At 39.4% G+C, this 27369-nt stretch overlaps 1 protein-coding gene and 1 pseudogene across 1 annotated transcript; one reads left to right on the top strand and one right to left on the bottom strand.

Moving 5' to 3' along the window:
- Positions 1–2299: 2299 nt before the first annotated feature.
- LOC135219786 (uncharacterized) lies at positions 2300–2620 on the top strand. Its single transcript, XM_064256863.1, has one exon. It carries the CDS (start codon positions 2300–2302, stop codon positions 2618–2620), a length of 321 nt encoding a protein of 106 aa, XP_064112933.1.
- A 10415-nt stretch (positions 2621–13035) lies between these two features.
- LOC135219783 (cell surface glycoprotein 1-like) lies at positions 13036–25739 on the bottom strand (annotated as a pseudogene).
- Positions 25740–27369: the final 1630 nt, after the last annotated feature.

The raw sequence follows: 27369 nt of genomic DNA, 5'->3' as shown, positions 1-27369 counted from the left end.
TCCTGATGTAGTGAATGAAAGAGTACAAACCAGAGGTGCTAATAATATTGTTCCTCCCTCTAGGTTGATAGAAGAACTGTGAGATCATTGTAATTTTTGTACTGTATTTTTGTATTTTCTATGAAGAATGTTTTGTATTTGCATGCTTTAGAAGAGTTCGTATATATATAACCATTATGTACATTTCCAAGTATATATTCTAGTATGTATATGTTAGGTTCATAGATTATGGATCTGATGATGACACTACTCGTTTTGTGTACTGAACTTATACTCATTGAGTTTTGTTTGAACTTAGTTGAGTTTTGCATGAAGAGCTACCCGTCCAAAAGCTTTACAAACTCTGGTTGAGTTGCTCAAGTTACGTGACTGACGTGTAAGTTAGTCATTAGGGTGCTTTAAGATGTATATTATCTTCAAAGGAAAGTTTTTCCTGCTTATGGTTGTTGAGTGAATGAGCCTGAATGTTGGTGTAAGCGATTGTTTGTGAGAAAAATAACCATAAGTGGTTATATCCCTAATGAGGAGTGACTAGATCTTAACCGAATTTAAGATCACTCTTACATAAGTGTTTAACTTGGTAAAGTTATTAGGATGGTTAGGTAGAAACGCGCCTTAAGGGTGGCGTCCCACAACTTGCTCTGTACGTCTGTTAGCAGACCTTAATGATTAGAAGTTCAGCTTATATCGCTGGTTGAGAGATAGGAAGTATTTACTGTGTGCAGGACCTGTATTGTTGTTGTCAGATTTATGATCTACCCTAATATTATAATTAAGGGATTGGTTGTCCTTGATAAGTGAAAACCAATTTCTGTAGGAGTAAAGTGGTATAATGATGGAAATCACCCATTTAGCATTTATGACAGTACCCATGGAAATTGGTGGACTGGAAAACTGAATTGGTTTTCATCTTATCAAGATGTTAAGTTAGCCACTCGAAGTTGAGATTGTCTATGATCAAGTGTACGTAACCTAAGTATGTAACTGTAACCAAGTGCGCAGTTGCATAAGCTCAAATTGCTCTGTTCGAGACGAGTACGGCAATGCTGAGGGGAAACTAATGTATCTCCCCTTATATTAATTTGAAATGACGTATTTCTCCCTTGTAAAAGGTATGCACTTGTCGTAGTTTATAATGTATATGTTGCCATAACACTTGGTAGTGTTTCTTTATACTTTTACTTTGATATAACTGCCAATTGCCAAGAATTGTAATGGTACTGTTACGTAAGTTGCACCATGTTGAGTTTGCATGCTGTTGCAATTGTACCATCAACTATCTGTAGGCTAAGATGTGAATTAGTATTCCATGTTTATAAAAATGATACTTCTAGAGTAAATTCCACCTATGTTATGCATATGAAGTCAGGCTAACTGCGATGTGTAACAGTAAAGTTAGGCATGAGTAGCAATAGCCTAAAGGCCTACGTTCAACTGCATGCTCTTTGGCCCAAGAATGCCATCCTAAATGAACTGTTTGTACTTTGTATTAAATGGGAACCAGTATAGGGGTAAGAACCAGTATAGGGGTCCAATGTAAGAATCGGTGTTGGTTCTAACTGGTATTGAAGGAATACAGCTAGGAATAAGCTGCTTTTACAATATATCCACCTACTGTTAAGAAGAAATATTAAAAAAAAAAAAAAAAAAAAAAAAAAAAAAAAAAAACGGGAGCCAGCCTTTCCCTCAACCCTTATTACAAAAATGAAGATTCGACCGTCTCCGACGTCAAGTACCTGTTCCAACTAAGGACAGGCCAAGAAGTATAGTAGCCTAGGCCTATGAGGTACCTATGGTTTGAATTGTTATGTATAGGCTAGTCTGAGTTAATTGTCCTAAAATGTATGGTAGCCTCCGAATGTTTAAGTCAGGACAATTGACGACACATCAGTACGGAAACTGTATACATATGCAGGATGGTAAAATACAGTGAGTCAAGAATATCATCATTAGAGATATTTATACATGACAACAGCTTATGCCAACTGTGTATATTTACGTACCTCCACACAATTTGTATTTATATAAATAAAATCAATAGCAAAATTTAACGTGTATTATGGAGTTATAAACTATCATAATATATTTCTCTGTGTCTCAGCTACCAAAATCTCCGCATGAGTGGGAAGTAATAGCCAATGAATTCTATGAAAGATGGAATTTTCCTAACTGCCTTAGGGCCATAGATTCAAAACATGTGGAGATCAAGAAACCTGCGAATTCTGGTTCGTTTTACTTAATTATAAGAAGACTTTCAGCATTGTCATGATGGCAATTGCAAATGCAAACTGAGTTATTGATGGTTGATGTTGGTGTCAATGGCAGAGTATCTGACGGTGGTGTGTTCGCAGTGTCTGAGTTTGGAAGGACGTTCAGTGAAGGCCATCTACACATCCCTAAACCTCGGTGCTTGACAAACAGTGATAAAGAACTGCCGTTCACATTTGTGGCAGATAATGCTTATCCGATGTCAGAGAACTTAATGAAGCCCTATTCACAGTCTGAATTAGATGAGCAACAACAAGTTTTCAACTATAGATTGAGTCGTGCAAGACGAGTAATAGAAAATGTATTTGGCATTTTGACATCTCAATTTGAAGTATTTCAAAAGCAAGAATAATTGTGCTAGCCTGTTGTTATTTACATAATTATTTGGCAAAAAAGAAGAATGTATTAAATGTTTTGGATGAACACAAATATGGAAGATTCTGATTCAAGTGATAATATTAATGAAGGTTTGCAAAATACAGAAGATAGTTGTATAACTGAAGCTTTATTGGTGGCTAAAATGAATAGGGATCAATGATGTGATTATTTCAATAAAGAAGGTGCTATTCCTTGGCAAAGTCGCAAGCATTAGTTAAATCATACACAGGTTAAATTACGGAAAAATATCATATCTATTTTGTTAGTATTAAAAAGTATTGCTAATACCTTTAACAAGAAATGTTGGAACAAAACATTCAAATAGTTTTTCTTAATATCTGTTGATTATTGGGCTATACTTTTATATTAAAATCTTGAGAAATAAATATATACGAAATTGCTACTCACATTTTCAATTTCCTGTGATTCAAGACAATCATCCTCACTATCCATGGTGTTAAGGGACTCTGCGGGGGTTTCTTGATCACTGAGGAACTGCATTTCATCAAAGTACCACAATGTTGTTTCATAATTTCCTCTGTTCCGGCTCCCGACTACTTGGCGATGTCGACCTTCTTTAGCTCTTTAAGGAAATTGGTCCTCAGTGCATTGACTTTCTTCTTACTCATCCATTTTGGCTTTGGGAAACTTCTCCCTGTATTTCTTTAATAGTAAGTTCATATCCTTCTTCTTTTTATCCCTGTTGTTATAGTCACTTGACTTCACCTTCCATAATGAGGGCAAGGCCTTATATATATACTCTGATACGATCGGGTATAAAGGCTCGATCAGCTTATTTTCCTTTATGAGTAGACACCTCCTCGACCTCCTCAGACATGTCGAAACGACGACGACCGTAGAAATGACAAAATTACCCACAGACGACAGCATACTTTCCCCGTCAAGTCGGAACTATTGAACTACCCATCAATCTTAAAACTATACGGTCAATATGATGGACAATCTCGGCATTATTGTCAATTTTATTGACCGTGTGTAGAGGCCTTAAGTGGACAGGACCCGCCCACTTTTAGGGAAAATCGATACCAATTGACGAACTACATCATTCGTTTTAGCAATTAAGTCCCTCTGTGGGGAAGAAAGGGGGGGGGGGAAAAGGGATCTGATTACTATATAAGTACTTGGAAGTATGTGTAAAATTTCATTTTATTATAAAAATATCATTTTTACACATATGACTTAACAAGCACTTACAGTAATTAGCTGATTCCACATTGAAGGAGGGGGAATCATGGACTATACTCTGTTTTTTTTCCATCTGTCCATCCGCCTGTGTGGTGTTTTTTGTATGGTAACACTGCGTCCCCCGGGCTTTAGATAGTTACGCTATTTGTAAGTTTTATGTAAATAAAAGGATATCTGGGTGTACAATTGCAACTGAAAAGTGTTTTAATAATTTACTGTATGCGAATTACACCGTTAATATTCGAAATATGATATTATTATAATCGTTGAATGTAAGCTGAATGTAACTATCTAAAACCCGGGATGCAGTGTTACCATACAAAAACACCACAGGCGGATGGACAGATAAAAAAAAAAAAAAAAGTATAGTTCTAAGGTAAGACATTATTAACGGAAATTACTTAAAATAGAAAGTTGTAAGTTTTGAGACTATGCTCATGCTGCCTTACCTGTTAGGAGAGCGCTGCAGATGATAATTTCCTCTGGTAGTCACTCCCTTAACATGGAGAAGGCGTGGCGGCTCAGCCAAGGATCGCCCCTACTGAGTGGGATCTTTGCAGTCACGGAAGTACACTGCACAACCCAGTGAAGATTAAGGTAATTCTAAATAATAGTTCCACAAGGACTGCAAGGAACGTAACCGCTGATACAACATCCACTAAGGATTGGCGAGTCCAATGTATTTTGCCGTGTTTAGTACTGGCCCCTGGTGGTTAATTACAGTCGTCCAAATAAATATTACTTAAAATTCTTGTTTAGGAGGTAAAACTGCATATAAAAACCGCAACTGCCATAGTCTACAGCGCCGCGGAATAGTAATATAGATCTACCCAGAGTCAAAGTAATAGGGTCTGCTCAACTCGGCAGTGGGGGCGGAGCTAATACTGGGATGTCAGAAGAGTAACACTACCCGTACTTCTCCATTGAATTACTTAAAGAAGCTTTAGTTTTTATACATTTAATCCATATCGCATGGTTTTTCTTTTTTATAAAATCTGATAAAACCTGTAAACATGCTTAATGTTTTTTAATAACCATTCAAAGTATATAAGGTCTGCTCAACTCGGTAGTGGGGGCAGAGCTAATACTGTGACGTCACAAGAGTAACACTCCTGTGCTTCTCCACTGAATTACTTAAAGAACCCTTAGTTTTTATATTTATCCATATCGTGTGGTGTTTTTCATAAAATCTTGATGATAAAATCTGTAGAGGTCACATGTTTGATTTTTTTAATACCCATTCTCTCATTTAGTCACCAAACCTTGTTTTATTGCACAAAATATACCAGTTTGAACACACATAGCTACTCCAGCTTTCTTCATATGTTTATTCTTTACTTATTTATTTACTTACCTATATACTGGTTTGCTGTATTCTCTTCAAGTTCATTTCTTTCAACTCTCTCTCTCTCTCTCTCTCTCTCAGGTAGTAATATTATCAAGATTTTAAATAATTCTTAAGAAATGTATTTAGTTCTGTTAATGTGTTCATACCTCACTTGGAAAAGCAACTTTTTTTTATGATAAAGGTTAGAATGATAGATTAATTATATTTTCCAAATCTTATTGTGAATATACTTATTGTTAAGCAATAAATACAAAGAAAATGTGGATAAAGGCAATGTAAAAAATGGCAGTTGCATTTGCACGACTTGGCCACAAAAAAGAAAATATCAAAAGTATAAGAATTACATCATATACGATAAAAGGTATCAAAGGAATAATTGATGAAGAAAATGATACAGGGAACACATTTCCGGCAAATTTCTCATTAGCACTTCATATCACATAAATATACTTCCGAACACATAAGTTTACACATAACACAAACTGTATACATAAAGGCATTAATTATGCATGCCTCAAACGATTATAATATTTTCGAAAAAAGTACAAAAAGTTATTCGTCAGTCTGGCTGGATGTATCTGATGACGTTTCACAAGGGGCGGGGCTAGATTTCAGATCTCCCACGAACGCTTAATTTTTTTTATAATTTTTGCGTGCGTAGTTAATATTTTCTGTGCGCAATTATGGGTTTGAAAATAATCTTAATTGTAATGTGTCATATTCCAATTGAAAGGGCATTCTTTGTACTTTTACATGGTATATGCCAAAACACAATAAGATGAAAAATTATGTAAGAAAAATGTGGTAAATATTTACATAAAATTTAAAAATTTTGGTCCGTCTTTGACCTAGCATTCATCGAAAATTTCAGAGAACACCTACCAATTTCATTTATGCATTATATAGTAAATTTTATTAGCTTTCTAATCCATTTTTCAGTTTCTTTCTATCACCATCCCTTAGTCAGCTACGCTACGAAACGTGAATGTATGTAGGTTGACGGATGAAGTAATTGCACATTTTTGTGTGCATAGATAATTTTTTCTGTGCGCGCTTGTGGGTTTGAAAGTAATCGTAATTGTAATGTGCTATATATCATTTGAAAGAGCATTCTTTGTACTTTCACGTAGTATACGGCAACATGCAATAAAAGGAAAATTTAGATAAAAAACGCCATCGCAAAAATAGTTATATGAAAATGTTATCGTAAATATAGTTTAATAAAGATATGGTCCTTTTGTAACTGATGACGTTACACAAGGGGCGGGGATAGGTTTTAGTACCGCCTCGTGAGCAGACCCTGTATATTTTGACTCTGGATCTGCCCACATTAAAAACCATAAACCAACGACGACACTACAGGACTGGTGGGTACTCAGGGTACCAAAAACTCAATACCCTACACCAACAAAGGACCTACAGTAGGTGCAACAATTCTCGAACACTACTTCTACCTCTTTGAGGTAATGTGACACAAACACTGACCTACACTGCCAAAATGTCCATCAAAGCAACCTGTTTTAGGTCCTTTTGTCTTTCCTTTACTAAAATACTGTTCCCTGGTGTGGATGTCCACTTATGCCAGATTTATCTTTTTTAGATAAAGGGGTTCGTGGTCTCTTGTTTGTCAATTTTTCAAAAGTTGTATTTTAACAGATCTTTCAAATCCACAATTGATACCTGATCCCCGTTTACTGCAGAGAGTAACCAGACTTCCTGAACAGCAGCACCAATATGCAGTAGTTCTAGAAGTCCTCACCATTGGACTGTGGAACAGACTCCATGAGGAAGTTGTGCAATAGGAACTTCTAAAGTCCAACCAAATATGTAATGAATTACTACCCTAATACGTAACGATTCTACTTATATTTTAAGTGAATTACCTACATTTTTACTTTATTAATTTATCTGTATTCCTGTCTCCTCTTTCTGTAATTCCCAGTACCTTTTGTTATTAATTTCGAATGAACCCCATATATATATATATATATATATATATATATATATATATATATATATATATATATATATATATATATATATATTCAACAGCCCCAGTGGGTTTGTTCCAAATGAATAGGGTTTATCTTCTGAATAATAATAACATATACTAGTAATATGAGGAACAAGTGTTCATTAGAAACTATCTTTAATCTCTATATGGGCACCACACACAACGTAAAACAGGCTGACCTATTAATAAGTATGTCCATGGGGCACAATTAATTCAACTACATTGAAATATTAATTCATAATCACTACCAAACCTTGCCTTCAAAGTATTTCTTCATAAATGTTACACAATGCAATTAAGACAAATGCTAACTGGATACTATAGATCCTACTTCTGTAGTTTTATAGTCATTTTATTTACCTGGTCTACTCTTAAGCAGCAGGTAAAAGCAATAGGCTACATTAGAAAGGTACCTTATTCAATTTATACTACTGGTTAGTGCAATTATATAATGGCAAATTCTATGTAAAAACAAATCTGTGTGAGATTTTGATTAGTTTACCTAAATTCGTTATCATGAAAATTTAAATTAGTAAAACTTTACAAAGACTGCGTGGCCCATATATCTCGGTAATTAGTGCCTAACATGCAAAACATTATGTATAGAGGATAACTTATTCTCCATATTAAAATATACCTGACGAGACATTTACCCAAACGAAATATGACAATTTCATTATCACACAACTTAATTACCAGGCTGGATTCTAGGAAAAATTTAAGTTGCTTAAAATATACGTAAGAAGTAGCCTAGGCCAGTCATGTCCGAATGTACAAGTAACAGCAGATGTTAAAAAAATAATCATAAAAAAGTAGTATCACCCTGCGTAAGTAGTGTCCAGCAAGATGGAATAACATTGAGATCGTCGGTCGCTCGGTTCCCGCACTGTGACGTCACAGGTGCGCGTCGACTGGGCAGTGCATTAAATGATTACGTATGTTTTGACAGTAATTTGTTGCTATGCTGGTGTTCACATTTCCATGCAGGAAAATACTCTCTCTCTATCACTTAAAACACAGTTATATCAAAATATCTAAGACCTTACCATACAGAATATAATCTTGTTGGAATACAAATAACGAAAGTAACGAGGGTGAATGAATATATATATATATATATAAAATTTCCAGACTTTTATTGAATTAGCATATTGTTCTTTTATTTACTAAAAATTACTGAAGAATTTTTTTCGTTTTGTTTACACCTTTTTTAAGAAATTCTGACTTCCATTCAGCATTTAATATCCTCATCCTAAAATGTACTTTGCACCTAATAAAGAACTCCATTACTTCCTCTAGAGCATCAATGTTTAATTCCCTGGAAATATTAACTAATTTCGTAATCCCATCAATGCCTGGTTTCAACTGTTCCCCATGAAAAGATTTAAAAGTTATTCCATTTCCTTTCAATTACTGACAAATTGAGGACTGTGCTTAAACAACACTTTCCTCTTCACTTTGGAGATCCAGTCGTTGTTTAGGCCTTCAATTTCTGGGAATCCTAAGGAAGGATATTTATTTCTGTACTTATGAGCTATATAACCTCCCAGATAATTTAAGGCTTCAATTTCTATACCATTTTCAGACTCTACTCCAAGATCTACAAAATCCTCTTCCTCCAGCTCATTAGGTAGACCTTCCTGAGGAATTCTCGTCAAGAGATAAGCAGAGATACATAATTCAGAGTCTAAGTCAACATGACTGGAGTCACTTTCTTCAGGGGTTTTGGAAACCCAAGACTTACCTGGTTCCATAACACTAGTATTGCTCATACATGGCATGTTATCATCATTGGGAGCAACATTATGACCGTGACTGCTTAAAATATTGTTCTTACCTAACAAGAAATTCCTCAGTCTACACTTGAACTCAGTCTATACTCTGACCCCACGATATCTCTTAGTGGGGTTCTTAAGAAATAAAAGATCTAGGCCTAATTATTGTCTGCACAGGAAGACGGACGTACTCAGAAGTACATCACTATGCATAGGTCTAATCACCTGTTCGAACAACTTTACATTCATAAAATGAAAGTATAAAAGAAAAATAAATTGTATGGCCTTAATCAGATAGTTTCTTCATTCATTGCATAGGCTAGGCCTAATCTAATTTAGTACTTCATTTCAAGAATTTAGTCCAGGCTACTTATCAACCGAAGATATGTCACTAAAAATTGCACTAATGAGATTGTAAACAAATTGTTCAACCATGCCTGACTTTACGTCCTTAACAGGTAAATTTAAAGAGGGAACTGCGGTTTTCTTTAATCTGTGATAACTTCTCTGGTAAAGTTGTGGTAGCAGTTCATGTTGAAGATTTCTTTCGTAATCTTCTGTCCGGAAATGGACAGAACAAATCCTGGCATCCTTAACATTATTGTTATCACTTCTTTTACATGCATTAATCCATACTTTGGACTCCTCGGGGACTTTAGGGAACCTGTGAAAACAAATCCCATACTGTCTGGAACTATTAGTGCACCCAAATATGGAATACACAACCATAATCGTGAACTGCAACAATGCAACTAACGGAGTGACAAGTGCATCGCCCAGTCGATGTGCTCCATTGACGTCACTGAGAGAGGGAAATTAGCGATCGGATCCCTCGGTGAACACACCTTGTTATTCCATCTTGGTGTCCAGCATGTCATACGAATATATGTTTCTTAGGTAGGCAGGCAATATCCTAGGCTAGCGGTGTCCATAAATATATCAGTGTAGAATACCGGAATGTTGTAGCACCTCGTATTTAGTGTAGGGGGTCAGCTTGTATGAAGAGCAGGGGGTCGGCTTGTAGCCTATGTAGAATAGGGGGTCAGCCACACAGCCGTTTTCGTGCATTTCCTAGTGTTAATTGCCGTCATCTTTGTATCCCCCACCCAAAAACCCGTTTTTCAACGGGGTCCCCCTTACCATTTGTATGGACTTTTGCATATAGTAGTATTCCTTTACTGCATGTTTGCGAAAATCACGCCAAAACATGTTTTTCACGAATTACCTTCATGTGTTTTTGGGCGGTATAGGGGGAAACACAGCGGTGGATCCACCGTCATCAGGTGGATCAGCCTTATTCACTCAATATTAAATTGGTGAAACAAGAATACAATTAGTATATCTTTAAGCATACCATTCAAAAGATTGAAGGTTCATCAACATATTGTGATTTATTAATGCGCCATACGAACTAAAATAGACATGTAAGGTCTTCGTTAAATATGTTTCTGGGGGCAGTTTTTAAATCCAACATGGTGTCCACCAACTGAGATGCCGTTCCCAGCAAGGATCCAACATCTTTCCCAGCCTATATGTAACGTTTATTGATCTTACTAACGATTGCAGTTGTAATCAGCACAATAAAACAACATTTTGTTGCCTATACTAGTGAAAGTATGAAACCTCTTCTTCCCGAGGTCTTGGTTTGAACTGAAATTAATTTTTACCTTGTAATCGGTGGTTTTATCCTTACTACCATCACAACTGAAACTCCAGTTAATAATTATAAAGACTTAACCAACTTTGTAATGGCACTTTAGCATATGCACTTTGCTCTTTTTTTAGTTTACTTCTTCCATGGTGACAAAAATGTGATCTCTGACGAACAGAAAGTTGGGAGCGAGGGTATTCCGAGTTTCCGACAGCGATCGGAGGAAGAGCACCGAGTTGGTTGACAGTTCTGAAACTGGTCAACAAGAAGTTGCCAGATATACCAATAGCTGTGAGTAGTACTGAATACTTTCATTTACAATTCATATATTCTTTTGAAAAAAAAAATGCCTCTAAAATATCATAAAATAATACTAATTTAAAATTAAGTCGCTGTTGACTTTCATTTAACACAGTTTACTAAGCAAAGATCGATTATTTATGCCCCCCCCCCCCCCCCCCCCGAAAACATTTTTTCCCGAGTAACTGCTTTTGATGCCTTCTATTCATTTGATAAGGTTAAAAACTGGCTGTTTTATATATATGTAAACGCAAAACAATTTCTTCACTATACTCAAATGTCGTCATACCGTTTACTAAACACATAAATAGTCCATACAAAGTTAATTACCAGCCACTGACGAAAAATTGGTTTATAAATATAACTTATAATAGAATTAATATTTATTCTCAAATTAAATAGTAACTGAAATTTAGTAAGTTTGACAAAAATACTTCTATGGCAGCAATTACTGTGGAAAAAGCGATGTTATGTTTTGGAATATCAAAGGCGAATTTTATGGGAGGAAACACCCATATGGAAATAATTCCATGACGTAAGCTTCAATTTCTAATCACTATTAAGGATGATTATGGTGTATATGACAGGAATTTCCCGACAAGCAGATGCATTACATGAGAGGTTCCTCTTGATTTATGGATGCAATGAAAACGAAAAGCACTTTTTTATGTAGTTGGTAGTAGACAGAATTAATTAATGATAATAAATAAATAAAAATTGCAGACAATAATTAATAATAGAAAATAAAACAAGTAATTGGATAGATGAACGAATAAAATAGATTAAGCAACAGAAAATTGAAGGAAAATAGTAAAATTTCAGTGTAGGAGAAGGAAAGCAGTATTTTTAAAGGAAAAATCTGAGGTAAAATCCCCATATTAGAGGTTAGCTTTTAACTTTTGAGTAACTGGCAGCGAAATTTTACTGCCCTACCTTGGTAAAGAGTAGAAAAGAGAACATAACCGGTGTCTTGAATATCTGCTTCACTACTGAGGATGATTATGGTCTATATGACAGGAATTTCCTGTGAGCCATTTTCCATGTAGTGTTGTTTCTGGGCAATTCGAAAGTTATTGATCTAGTAGGTCTTAGAATTCAGAAAGGGATTACCACCATGTTTGTTTACCTCCCAATAAATTCATTCTTACAGCAGACTACTTTTAGCAGTTATGCCTGAACACTGAACACCAGAAATGAGTTTGTTTGTTTGTATGATGTTTTTACGTTGCATGGAAACCAGTCGTTATTCAGCAAGGGGACCAACGGCTTTACTTGACTTCCGAACCACGTTGAGAGTGAACTTCTATCACCAGAAATACACACCTCTCACTCCTCAGAGGAATGCCTGAGAATTGAACTCGCGGCCACTGAGGTGGCAGGCCAAGACCATACCAACCACACAACTGAAGTGAGTTTGTAAAGAAATCTTTTATGATGGTGATTGCAGTCCTTTGTTTCTATTTCAGTTGTAAAAAACCCATTGACTTTACAAAATTTACTCACCTAGGCTGAAAATGGGTCCAGTGTTCTATTTGGTTTTGACAAATAGTTACAATGCCTTACAAATAATTTTTCCCAAATTTTTACCAGCATTATGCAAAAAAAATTCAACAACACATCTTTCATAAAGCTGTAGTAAATGAATGATGGCTGTGTATGCTCCCAGCTATACTTATTACAGGCAGTCCCCGGGCAGAAATTATTTCCAGGGTTACGACGCATGTTCCAGGGTTACGACCCATGTTCCAGGGTCCCAGAGTTACGACGCCTACAAACGCTGATCTGGCAGATGAAATATGACACCAAAAATGCAAAATAATCAATATTTAGTGGGGGTTTTTTATGAAAAATGCAATAAGAATGCAGTTTACATAGTTCTGAATGCACCTAAAGCATTAAAAGTAAGGTTTTCTTAGGATTTATGACAATGTTCTGGCTTACGACGATTTTTGGCTTATGACGCGTCTCAAGAATGGAACCCCGTCGTAACCCGGGGACTACCTGTGCTTACCTGCATATGATGATGTGTCTTTTGGACAATTTGTAAGGATTTTAATTTAGTGTAGCCCCATAAAATGGTTAATGAAAATGTACATTTAACTTCAGTTTTATTTATGGCAGCTGATATGACCAAAAATTTTGCTATTTTTTGACTGCTTGTTATAAGAAGCATTGTCAACTTACGGTTCCTTCTAAATCCTTACAAAGTATACGTCTTTTCTGAGATATCTAGTCACAACATTTTTCTGAATCTGTGGCTAATTAACAAAGCCACAACCGCTACATGAACAATGTTGAAGTTGATGAAATCTATTAGAATTACATAAGGAATCTGAGCTCCTCAGAATTCAAAGTGCCAACAAGTATTTTGTAAATTAACATTTACTAATAACAATAATAAAAATATAATTGATTTGGAAAGGAAGGTCAGTCACAATCTTTTTTTACAGAATATATTATAACCTCTACGCAATTCATGTGTTAATAGTTTATTCAATTCCATAACAAGCTAAGAAACTCTATAATAAAATGTTCTAGACATCAGTTCTGTTTAATCATCAAGCACAGAATCTAGCCAGTCTTCTAAATCTTCCGCTTCAGTTTTATCTACCAATAAAACGGGTTTAGTCGAAGCTACTGGTGCATCTAGGTCTATCGTAGGTCCTTCTGGAACCTTTTCTTCTTTGGAGTGATTACCTAAATCAACATCTTTTAAAGCATTTGCAATAATACTATTGGCCTGAAAACCACCATCTGGTTTGGGAACACCAAAGTTCATGGGAATATTTGAAGTACTTGTCTTTGGCAAACCAAAATTAAATGAGGTTTGATTTTTGTCCTTTGGCATTTCATTTTGATTACTTTTTGGAACAGATGTAACTGGCTGAACTGAACTGTGATCAATTCTGAGGAACTGATTGTTTTTCAATAGAAAGTTGCTTGGGTCGAACTGGTTTTTTGTCATTGGTGGGTGCTTCTGGGTTGCTTGGTTGCTTAACTGGGTTAACTTCTTTCACTGGAGTAGGTTCTTTAACTGAAGTAAGTTGTTTGTCTGGGGTAGGTTCCTTTACAACCACAGGTTCTTTCATTGGAGAGGGCTCTTTTACTGGACTAGGTTGTTTTACAGGACTTAATGACCTCACTTCTTCACTTGTCTTTTCAGGAGATGGATCTCGTACAAGGTCATCTAAATCCACATCTTCTGGTTCTGGTTCAAATGCACTAGAGAGAGAAAGAGCAACATCTACTGCATTCTTGTTAGTATTTTCTTGATTTACAGCAGATTCACTTGCTAGATTGAGTGGTTCATTTTCACTGAGTTTCAAACTTTGGAGAATTTTCTCATTAACATCCATGCAGTCGTTGTAATTATTACTGGGTTCATATAATTTCTTGTTATCTACTGCTAAATTTGTGTAGAATTCAATAACAGATTCCTGAAATAAAACAATAAAATGATACTTTGAGACCACCAGCCTTTCATTCACTTATTCTTGTATACAACATGTTACATTATAAAAACAAACCTCATTTTAGGTACAATGCTTTGTCTTACCACTTCAATACCCAAAAGGTAAACCAGGTAAGAACTTACCAAGACCTTGCTCTTAGAGGACACAAAGGATGCCCCTTAAATAATAATAATAATAATAATGATACCACACACATGGCTAATAGAATGCCTGAAAATATATGGGGCAGAGGAAAATACCATCAGCTTCCTCAAAAATACAATGCGGAACTGGAATACAATACTTACAAGCTCTGGAATAAGACTAGCAGAGGTTAATATCAGGAGAGGGATCTTCCAGGGCGACTCACTGTCCCCACTACTCTTCGTAGTAGCCATGATTCCCATGACAAAAGTACTACAGAAGATGGATGCCGGGTACCAACTCAAGAAAAGAGGCAACAAAATCAACCATCTGATGTTCATGGACGACATCAAGCTGTATGGTAAGAGCATCAAGGAAATAGATACCCTAATCCAGACTGTAAGGATTGTATCTGGGGACATCAGGATGGAGTTTGGAATAGAAAAATGCGCCTTAGTCAACATACAAAAAGGCAAAGTAACGAGAACTGAAGGGATAAAGCTACCAGATGGGAGCAACATCAAACACATAGATGAGACAGGATACAAATACCTGGGAATAATGGAAGGAGGAGATATAAAACACCAAGAGATGAAGGACACGATCAGGAAAGAATATATGCAGAGACTCAAGGCGATACTCAAGTCAAAACTCAACGCCGGAAATATGATAAAAGCCATAAACACATGGGCAGTGCCAGTAATCAGATACAGCACAGGAATAGTGGAATGGACGAAGGCAGAACTCCGCAGCATAGATCAGAAAACCAGGAAACAAATGACAATACACAAAGCACTACACCCAAGAGCAAATACGGACAGACTATACATAACACGAAAGGAAGGAGGGAGAGGACTACTAAGTATAGAGGACTGCGTCAACATCGAAAACAGAGCACTGGGGCAATATCTGAAAACCAGTGAAGACGAGTGGCTAAAGAGTGCATGGGCGAATAAGGAAGGACTAATAAAAGTAGACGAAGACCCAGAAATATACAGAGACAGGAGAAAGACAGAAAGAACAGAGGACTGGCACAACAAACCAATGCACGGACAATACATGAGACAGACTAAAGAACTAGCCAGCGATGACAATTGGCAATGGCTACAGAGGGGAGAGCTAAAGAAGGAAACTGAAGGAATGATAACAGCGGCACAAGATCAGGCCCTAAGAACCAGATATGTTCAAAGTATGATAGACGGAAATAACATCTCTCCCATGTGTAGGAAGTGCAATACGAAAAATGAAACCATAAACCACATAGCAAGTGAATGCCCGGCACTTGCACAGAACCAGTACAAAAAGAGGCATGATTCAGTGGCAAAAGCCCTCCACTGGAGCCTGTGCAAGAAACATCAGCTACCTTGCAGTAATAAGTGGTACGAGCACCAACCTGAAGGAGTGATAGAAAACGATCAGGCAAAGATCCTCTGGGACTATGGTATCAGAACGGATAGGGTGATACGTGCAAAGAGACCAGACGTGACGTTGATTGACAAAGTCAAGAAGAAAGTATCACTCATTGATGTCGCAATACCATGGGACACCAGAGTGAAGAGAAAAGAGAGGGAAAAAATGGATAAGTATCAAGATCTGAAAATAGAAATAAGAAGGATATGGGATATGCCAGTGGAAATCGTACCCATAATCATAGGAGCACTAGGCACGATCCCAAGATCCCTGAAAAGGAATCTGGAAAAAGTAGAGGCTGAAGTAGCTCCGGGCCTCATGCAGAAGAGTGTGATCCTAGAAAACGGCACACATAGTAAGAAAAGTGATGGACTCTAAGGAGGCAGGATGCAACCCGGAACCCCACACTATAAATACCACCCAGTCGAATTGGAGGACTGTGATAGAGCAAAAAAAAAAAAAAAAAATAATAATAATAATAATAATATTAAGCATCATCATCATCTTACCACTTCAATAATCAAAAGGTAAACCACGTAAGAACTTACCAAGACCTTCCTCTTAGAGGACACAAAGGATGCCCCTTAAATAATAATAATAATAATAATAATAATAATAATCATCATCATCATCATCATCACCAATCATCATCATTATCATCATCATTATTATTATTATTATTATTATTATTATTGTTATTATTATTATAACTGGTTGGCTGTCAAAACTGAAGGGGGCTCTTACTATTAGCTGGGAGTGGAATGATTCATCTAGGAGTCTGCCTGACCACCAAAGGAGCTGACTGTCTCGCACCAGGTCATGGGAGTTCTGCTCATAGGGTGTGCTATCTGAAGTAGCAGATGACTGAAGGGTTATCTCAACAGCCTGCCTTGCTGTTCTCCTAAAGCTGGTAGAGTGACCGGGTCTTCTGGGTCACATTCAGCAACAGGATGATTGATGTCTCCTTCCAAGATTTTTGTGTTCGTTACAGTGCTGCTACGGGGGAGGGGGGGAGGCTGCTGCGTTCCCTCAATGCTGGTAAACTGCCATCCACCAATACCAATATGAAGGGGCATTCTACCAGAACTACATGATGGGACACAGAAGTGCCCCCAACCAGCAGATTATAAGGAAAACAAAAAGTCTGGACAGTGACATCTACCATTGTTGCCTCCAACATAAGGCTCTCAACACCTGAAAGTGACCGATGAGAGCCTGGTTCTCCCTACCTCTCCCTACCACCATCAGAAGAACATTAAGGTGTGGCCCTCTAACAATCAGCGCTCAGCCAGACTCCCAGCCAATATCATTATCCTTACCATTATTATTATTATTATACCTGTTTTTATTAATAGTTTTATCACAAAAAGTGCAATTTGTGATGAAATTGATAAAAAACAGGAATTTGTGGATATTTCTCAAAGCAAAATGCTGCAAATACGTGAATCCGGAGTCCACGAATACAGGGTGTTCACTGTATGTGAGAAAAAGGAGATTCTTTGCCACTTCATTGCTACTCCATCCTTTTGGTTATACGTACTATCTCTACTCTCTGCAAGTAAAGAAAAAAGGGGTACTCCTTCATGCCTATTTCAAGAGTGACCTTTTAGTGTGTTCTGTATATCCAATGGCAATGAGATGTCATCTCTACAGACCCAATTCAAAATGCAGACCATGGTTTTCCCCCTTTATATCAAAACACTTCTAGAGCCAATTTAAAATGTAGTCAGTGGCTTCCAGTTTTATAAAAAAAAATTTTGACAGGTGTTTGACAAGCATACAGGTTACTTGAACATTATTGGTTAAATTTTCTATTTTAAGAAATGACAAAATCATGAAGTACGTTTAAATGTGTAGCTGTTGCAAGTTCATGTTGGTCTTATACTTGCCTGTTTGATACAATGTTCTCTTATTTCTGACAGTTCATTTTTTTCCCACTTCAATAACACTGGACCAGTGCCACTAAGTATGTTCAACAACACTACCCCTTCTCCAGATCCTCTTTCTGCAACAAGGTGGCTTTCCTTTAGGAACCAGTTGAACCACTGATTCTCCAAGTTCAGGAAAAAAGCCCAACTCTTTCAGTTATTTGATTAAACCTTATAATAATAATAGTAATAATAATAATAATGACTGTGTGGCCTCACGATACCTGTCAAGCAGTTTCTTCCCATATACTCGAGAGGAAATCACTATAACTCTGAACGTGAGGTGGGTGTCATGTTTTTCCCCTCAGGCCTACTTCCCAGCTTTGGGAAATTTCTTTTAACTTCTCTTTTTCCTGACCCATTTAGGGTTAAACCTTAGTTTTCCTTCTCTTCACTTCTATCAGGCTTGGGTTGCTGTTGCTGAAGGGCATCACACAAGAAATCTGAACAGCCCCTGAACAAAATAGTTTCATTCATATCCCTTAAATACGACCATTGTATGGAAGTGTGTACAATATAAAGAACACTAAAATCAAAAGTACTAAGACTTACCGGAAGAGAAGCTTCAGGTATATTAAGCTGCACTTGAAGTGGTATTGTATTAATAGCAGCCACAAGATCTGCGACGTGGAGAGATCCAATCCCATGAGATTTCAAGATGCTGGTTTCATTATCGTCTAACAGGTTCTCTCCTTTTAACATGAGGTGTCCTCCAGTACTCACTAAAACACAACAGAGCACTGTCATAAAACTCAGTGATCTACTAAATAATTAAAATGATATTGTTATAATACAATAAAGTTTCATACATACTTACCTGGCAGATATATACATAGCTAAGACTCCGTCGTCCCCGACAGAAATTCAAATTTCGCGCCACTCGCTACAGGTAGGTCAGGTGATCTACCGGCCTGCCCTGGGCGGCAGGACTAGGAACCATTCCCGTTTTCTACTCATATATTTTCTCTTCCACCTGTCTCCTTGCGGGGAGGCTGGGTGGGTCCCTAATCGTATATATCTGCCAGGTAAGTATGTATGAAACTTTATTGTATTATAACAATATATCATTTTCATACAATCAACTTACCTGTCAGATATATACATAGCTGATGGCCACCCTTCGGTGGAGGGTAAGAGACAGCTACTACTAGAATAGACAGGTAAACAACATCTGTTGTAGGTATAAATTAAAAACCTTGGTTCCTACCTGATAGGTGGTAGACTTCGTGGGTGTTTTCCCCGTAGTCTGCCATCACCTCAAGAAAAACTTTAGCGAGAGATATGTGATCTATGGCCAAGATCTTGTGGGTCTGCCGAAGGGGTCTTATCCACTTACTCGGCAGAGCCTGAAAGGACTTTGTCAATGGGTGCTGATCCACTTACATGACAACACACCTTATTAAGGAGCACACAACCAATCCCGACCACCTGATCCTAACCACCATGTTAGTATTAAAAATTGCTCAGAGTTATCCCCAACTCTTCGCAACAACCGTAACTCAAACCACAATGCACAAGCACACAATAATTTCAAAAAAAAATTTTATCTATTACAAGATATCACAAGAGTTCCTTACTGAACTGAAGTGACTGGCCGCTTGTGCGGCAACTGCACTTGTTCAGCAGAAAGTCTAGAACATATCTATTAGACTTAAGTAGTAAAAAAAAATTAAGGATTGTTGTAAGCTCCTGTACCCAGGATTGTGCCCGCAGACACAAAAGGACCTAATGAAAAACATTTTTCATAGGTCACACGCACGTCCTTCAAATAGTGAGCCGCAAACACAGAATTACACTCCAATATGTCGCTTCCAAGATATTCTTCAGCGACATATTTCTCTGAAAGAGAGAGACGTCGCCACTGCTCTCACTTCATGAGCTCTTACTCTCAGGAGTTTTAAAGAATCGTCCGTGCAAGCCTTATGAGCGTCCATAATTACGTTCCTGACAAAAAAGGCTAACGCATTCTTAGACATAGGTCTTGATGGATCCTTCACTGAGCACCACAAGGCCTTTGTCTAGAACCTCCCAACTGTTCCTTTTTTTCTTTTAACGTAAAACTTTAATGCCCTTACTGGGCAAAGAGACCTCTCCGGTTCCCTGCCGACGAGACCCGATAATCCTTTTACTTCGAAGTTCTCGGCCAGGGGTTCGAAGGATTTTCATTCTTCGCCAAGAATAATTCCTTGAAGGAACAGATGGCTGAATCTATATTGAACCCGACTTTGTCACTAAGGGCGTGCAGTTCGCTAACCCTTTTTGCCGTTGCCAGTGACAAAAGGAATAAACATTTTCTCGTTATATCACGAAACGAGGCCAAATGTAGGGGTTCAAATCTCTCTGAAGTTAAGAACTTCAGCACTACGTCTAGATTCCAGTTAGGGGGAGAAGTCATTCTAGACTTCTTGGTCTCAAACGACCTAATCAGATCATGCAGATCCTTATTGTTTCCCAAATCTAGGCCTCTATTCCTAAAGACGGCCGATAGCAATACTTCTATAGCCCTTTATCGTGGCTACGGAGAGCTGCGATTCTTCCCTCAGAAATAACAGAAAATCAGCTATTTCTGTTACAGAGGTACTGGAGGAGGACAACTTCTTCGACTTACACCACCTTCTAAAAACTTCCCACTTGGATTGGTAAACCCGGATAGTGGAAGTTCTCCGGGCTCTAGCGATCGAGCTTGCTGCTTTACTAGAAAAGCCTCTCGCTCTGACAAGTCTTTCGATAGTCGAAAGGCAGTCAGAGCGAGAGCGGGGGGGATTTTGATGAAACCTCTCGAAGTGTGGCTGTCTGAGAAGATCCCTCCTTTGTGGAAGGGATCTGGGGAAGTCTACTATCCACTCCAGTACCTCTGGAAACCATTCTTGAGCTGGCCAAAAGGGGGCTATCAGGGTCATTCTTGTCCCTTTTGAAATCACAAATTTCCTGAGTACTTGCCCCAGAATCTTGAATGGGGGAAAAGCGTAAACGTCTACCTGAGACCAATCTAGTAGGAAGGCGTCTACTGCTAGAGCTCTGGGATCTTCTACTACTGAACAGAAGACTTCCAGTCTCCTCGAGAGGAACGTAGCAAAGAGGTCGACATGAGGAGTTCCCCAAAGAGACCAGAGCTTGAGGCAAACTTCTGAGTGGAGGGTCCACTCGGTATGAAGGACCTGGTTCCTCCTGCTCAGCCTGTCCGCTCGTACGTTCCTTACTCCCTGAACGAACCTCGTCAAGAGAGAGATGTTCCTTTGGGATGTCCACAACAGCAGTTCTCTTGTGAGTTCGTAAAGGGCATACGAGTGAGTGCCTCCTTGCTTCCGAATGTATGCCAGAGCGGTTGTATTGTCCGCATTCACTTGTACTACTTTGTTGCATACGAACGGTTCGAAGCTCTTTAGAGCTAGGTGAACAGCTAGCAGTTCTTTGCTGTTTATGTGCCAGGACACTTGAAGAGCATTCCAAGTGCCTGACACTTCTCTCTTTCCCAAAGTTGCTCCCCAACCTTTTTCCGACGCGTCGGAAAACAATACAAGGTTTGGGCTCTGTATTTCCAGGGAAGTACCTTTGTTTTCCCTCAGTGGGAGTAACCACCATTCTAGATGTCGTTTTATCAGATCTGGAATGGGAAATAAGTCCGAGAGGAGTCCTGTCTTCATGTTCCACGAACTTCTGAGGAAGAACTGAAGAGGACGGAGATGAAGTCTTCCTAGATGAAAGAACTGTTCGAGCGAGGAAAGGGTCCCTAACAGGCTCAACCATTCCCTCGCCGAAGTCCGTTCCTTCCTTAGGAAGAGAGAGACTTTTTCTAAACCTCTCGCTAGTCTCTCTTGAGAAGGAAATACTCGAAAACCCCGAGAATCCATCCGATAATCCCCAGATAGACCAAGTTTCTGGCTGGGGGATCAGTTTGGGACTTCTCGAGGTTCACGAGTAATCCTAAAGTCTTTATTAGGTTAGTGTCACAGTCAGGTCCTCCAAACACTGTTCCTCTGACTTTGCTCTGATAAGCCAGTCGTCTAGGTATAGAGATATACTGATTCCTTTCAGATGAAGCCATCTCGCCACATTTTTCAAAAGGTTCGTGTGAAAACCAACCTGAGGCGCCGTCGACAGGCCGAAGCACAAGGCTCTGAACTGGAAGATCCTTCCCCCCGTCATGAAACGGAGGTACTTCTTCGACGAAGGATGGATCGGGACGTGAAAATAGGCGTCCTGGAGATCCAGAGACACCATCCAATCCCCTTGGCGAAGAGCCGCAAGGACTGAAGCAGAGGTTTCCATGGAGAACTTCTGTTTTTGAACAAACTTGTTCAGAGCGCTGACATCCAGAACTGGCCTCCAGCCCCCGAGGCTTTCGCAACCAAGAAAAAGACGATTGTAAAACCCGGGGAGCTTTGATCCAGCACAAGTTCTATAGCTCTCTTGTCCCACATCTGATCCACCATTTGTTGAAGAGTATCTTTCAACACAGGGTCCTTGTAATTGGCGGACAATTCCCTCGGAGTTGACGTCAGGGGGGAGGTAATTGTCCAGGAAAGGAATGAGATATCCCTTCTGAAGAACCGACATCGACCAAGGGTCTGTGTCGATGCGAGTCCAGGCTTCCGCAAATCCCCGGAGCCTGGCACCTACTGGTGTTTGGAGGAGCGCCACTTCACTTTCCCCTTTTAAAGGGGCGGAACGAGGCTCGACCTCTCTTCTCGGTCGTTTTCCTTTTAGCGGTAACTCTAGTGGGAGGGCCACCTCGAAAGGGCCGAACAGGAGTAGACGCCACTTTCTTTTCTCACCATCACTGGTCTCTTCTTCCTGGACGATTGCAGGAGAAGATCCTGAGTCGCTTTTCTCCGTCAGAGATCGGAAATATCCTTCACCAACTGTGACGGGAAAAGAAATTCAGATCTAGGGGCGAATAACAAAAGCTGACCTCTCTGTGAATGTGACTGCTTTCGTCAAGAAAGCGCTAAACACAGATCTCTTCTTCAAGAGACCTGCTCCAAATAAGGAAGAAACTTCCCCTGAGCCGTCTTGCACCGCCTTGTCAATACATGACAAAATTGCCAGGAGTACATCCGGTTCTAGCCCTTCAGGGGCATGAGCCTTCTTGGACATCACCCCAAGGGACCAATCTAGGAAGTTAAAGACTTCTAGAATGTGAAACAGTCCCTTGAGGAGATGATCCAACTCTGAAAGACCCCAAGTAATCTTAGCCGTGTGAAGGCTATGTCTCCTGGAAGCGTCTACCAGACTGGAAAAGTCAGCTTCAGCTGAAGCTGGGAGAGTGAGACCCATATTCTCCCCAGTCTGGTACCAAATCCCTCTCTTGCCCGTAAGCCTAGGGGGAGGCATGCAAAAGACTGTCCTTACTAGCTCTTTCTTAGTTAGCATCCAGTTATCCAGCGATTGCAGAGCTCTCTTCATAGAAATCGTCGGTCTCATCTTCAAGAAAGCCGACGATTTCGGAGTTCTTCCGAGCATGAAAACAGAGAACGAGGCGAAGGAGGAGCGGCCGGGATCAATGCATCTCCGTATTCCTGGAGAAGGAGAGCTGTCAAAACTTTGTAGTTCGACAGTCCTTCTTTACCGTGAGACTCGTCCTCTGATTCCTCTTCCATAATCGGATCCGTAGGAGAGGCCACTTCCCGTTCCGGGTCTTCTTGTCCAACAACTCTCTCTACTGGAGACAAACTCCTAATAGGAGAGGGGCTAAGAGAGTGTAAAGAGCTCCTATGCTCGATTGGCTCTTCGTACTTGGCTGGCGCCTCGCGCCTGGCTGGCGCCTCGCGCTTGGCTGGCGTCTCGCGCCGCTGACTCCTCGCGCTTGGCTGGCGCTTCGCGCCTGGCAGGATCCTCGCGCTTGGCTGGCGTCTCGCGCCTGCCTGATTCTTCGCGCTTTGGCTGGCGCCTTGCGCGCTGACTGTGGCGTCGCCCTCTCAAAAGTCTCGCGCCTGACTGACGCTTCGTACCTTGTTGAAGTCTCGCGTCTTCCTGATGCCACATCCTTGCGTGACAGATGCTTGTCTGGAGCCTCACGCTTGGATGAATGTTCACGCCTGGTTGTTACCCCCTCGCGCTCGGCTGAAGCTGCTGATCTGGCAGAACGTATCCCATCTGGGAGAATCCTCTCGTCTGTAACTGCGTTTCTCGCTTGGTCTGACTCTCTCTTAGAGGACGCTTCTCGTCTGTAGGACGCCTCGCGCTTGGCTGGCGCGACGTGCTTGCCTGGCGAATCCAAATCTTTCCACGAGTCTCTATCTGAGTTCTCAAAAGACTCACGTCTCCGAGCCTCACTCCTGGTGGGAGAAGGAAGACGAGTCTTCTTGACCGGCAGTCTGACGTCTTACAAGGAGGATCCTTCGAAAGGGAACGCCTACTAAGCGGAAAGCTGTTCCTGCACCGCCAAAATGATCCTCTTGGACGCTTCTCCTGCGTCTTCTTGAACGGGAGAGGGAGACCTCGAAGGGGTGTTGTCCCCATCATGGGACGCAAAAAACACCCTCTTCGCCTTCTTGATAGAGGAGGCGCTTCTTCCCGAAAAGCGTTCTGGGCTTGAATCCAAACCAGGATCTCTCCAGTGCCTCTTCAGGGGCCTGGACAAGTCCGAATCCTTCCACCCTCGTTTAGGAGAGGGAGAAGCGGACGAAGAGAGCACTCTCTGAGGACGCTTTTTCGATAGCGGTCCTGAGCAGGCTGTCTATATACAGCACCTGCTGAAGGGACGCCTGACCGGGGGGAATTCTCCACAACCTCCGTACGCCTTTCGACTTTCCTTCTCCTCTGGGCTTGGGAGCTTCGGAAGAGGTCTAGGCCTGGGAGCGTCGCAGAGACGGTCAGACGCCCCCTCCACAACACTGGGGACACTCACTTCACTAAAATCACTTTCACAGTCCTTACCTTTCATGGTAGCCATTTTGGATCTCATCCTGTGAAGAGTAGCCTTCAGTTCAGCAATTTCCGATGCCGAATCTGAATGTACGGCCAGATGAGGGTCCTGATACAGAATCATAATTAAGAGAAGAGTTAGAATTATCCAAAGGCTCAATAGGCCTTGTACTACTACCCGCAATCTTAGATGCAGCCCTTCTGACTCTATCCCTTTCTAACTTCTTCAAGTAAGAAGTTAGAGTCTTCCATTCCTCAACATTCAACCTCTCACACTCATGACAGGTGTTAGAAATAGAACAATCAAAACCCTACATTTGCGACATACAGTGTGAGGATCAACCGAAGCTTTCGGTATCCTCACCTTGCAGCCTACATTCACACACATTCTCACACAAACACTTGAATCAGACATTCTGAAGAAAAATCAAAAGCAAGTCCAAATCCAGTCCACAGTAGCGAATGCCAAAAACAACGATCCAGGTACGTCACCAAAAAGTCCACAAAAAGATGATCAATTGCTTAGAAAAGCGAATTCCAGTCAAGAGGTGGCAGCAATGATGTTGATACCACCGGCGACAGAAAATATATGAGTAGAAAACGGGAATGGTTCTAGTCCTGCCGCCCAGGCAGGCCGGTAGATCACCTGACCTACCTGTAGCGAGTGGCGCGAAATTTGAATTTCTGTCGGGGACGACGGAGTCTTAGCTATGTATATATCTGACAGGTAAGTTGATTGTATGAAACTGCTATGTTTAACTTCTACATCATATAAAGATCAAGAATACCTCATGTCCATGACCATAACGATTTTTTATGAAATGATGAATACCCTTTGCTAACCTTGTTGTTCAAGTATTGTGGAAAAATCTTCACCGATAAGATAATCTTCTCCATCTCTCCTGCTTCTTCTGGGGGCAAATCCTCATAACGAAGCCAGCTACTTAGTATTTCACGTCGTTGTACTTTTGTGGTGCCTGGACTTCTTTGTCCGGCATAATAGTAATGGCAAGAGAGTAATTCTCAATTAACATTACAATATTTGTTACTTTTTCCATTCATCATTTTGAAGATGAGCTTAAGCTTAATTTCTAGTGGCAGTCATTTATTATTCATATCCATATTTACATCAAATGTAAAGTAACTCATCATGCTGCTCAAGACAACCAAATTCATGGAAACAAAATTTACATCCATACACTGCTATCATTAGGTTCTGCATGGCGCTTATTTTGCTTAAAAACTGAAAAAAAACATTTAAATACATGAAAGCTAGATGTGAAAATTCAGCAACTCGATACAACATACAGTAATGTACTAGTTTTAATCAAATGGTTCTACACTGCAGTTCACTAATATTACTGTGTAATGTATCACCATGTTGTAGAGTTTTATTACAATTAATTTTCGGTCTGTCCATGGCTGATATGATGCACCAAAATGTTACCCTAGGGTATTACGTAAGTTCAGTTAATACTGATAAATTTGCTATTTGCAAATCTTGCACAGAAAAGTCCTTTGTATATATTCAAAATTCCCTGCTTCTTTGAAACTACTTGGAATATGTCTTATACATTATGAAGGGTCTGGCAGCAGCTGGCAGCAGAGGAGTAAGCTGGCTAAATACAGTACTTACATTACTTTTGAAATAATTGATTTATCAAAAGTTTGTTTGTCTGTGCTCCTTCATTACGTGTGTGAAACACATAAATATTTGTACCATTATACTTTAAATCTGTTCATAAAGAGTTTCTAAAATGACAAAAATATTGTTCCAAAAACAATTCACTCTGAAATTCAAATGCTAAACGCATCCCTAGATTTCAAAATGTATAAGTAATATAACATTACCACATTAATGCTTCTAAATGAAAATAACAAATGTACAATGCCCCATAATCAATTTCAAAATTTCCTGAGAAAATAGAAAACTTCCATAACTGCCAACTGAATTATAAAAGACTCAGCTCTTTCATGGCATTTGCACAGGAATAATTAAAATTTCAAAAACCACTATCACTCACAGCTACTCATGGTATTCCACAATAAGTTATGCTAATGTGCACCTTAATAACAGGAGGAATAAGGTCTCACTTCTTTCTTCTCACACACTCAATAGAAAATGGTTAAAAAGGACCAAAAATTATAATCATGGATATTCCCAATCCCAAGTTCATCACAATACCCAAGATTCCCAAAGTCTTGCTCATATGGCACATAATGTATCCAAGGTTAGGCATTCAATTCTGCTGAACTACAAGGTCAACTTTTCTGTTATGTAAATATAGCTTTACCTAAAACCTTTAGGTACAAGACCATCCATAATTGCTGTCATCAAAATAGTGAATTTTTTCATTCAGTCTGACTCGACTTATTAATTAAATAGTCACAATTAATCTGAGAGCCTAACCATTGCACCATCATTTATAATTGCAATTTAAGATAATTAAATCCTTACCTGATTCATACTCCTTAGGTTCTGCATAAGCAACCCCAGTAGTATTGTGTTTCCTTGGCTGACTAACATTGTTTTGTTGAGGTTCCTGCTTTACAGTTCTCTATTGCTGGCACCAATGAGCGAGGATCATCTACAGGAAGTAAAGAAGGGTACAGCACAATGTTACAGAA

Source organism: Macrobrachium nipponense, chromosome 20 (genome assembly GCF_015104395.2).
Source record: "Macrobrachium nipponense isolate FS-2020 chromosome 20, ASM1510439v2, whole genome shotgun sequence".
NCBI classification, from domain to species: Eukaryota; Metazoa; Arthropoda; class Malacostraca; order Decapoda; family Palaemonidae; genus Macrobrachium; species Macrobrachium nipponense.
The sequence above is the reverse complement of the archived record's forward strand: the minus strand, read 5'-3'. Positions and strand labels throughout refer to the sequence as shown.

Bases quoted from the DNA above. Each gene is read 5' to 3' on its own strand.
- LOC135219786 (XM_064256863.1), top strand. From the start codon at position 2,300: ATGGTTGATGTTGGTGTCAATGGCAGAGTATCTGACGGTGGTGTGTTC.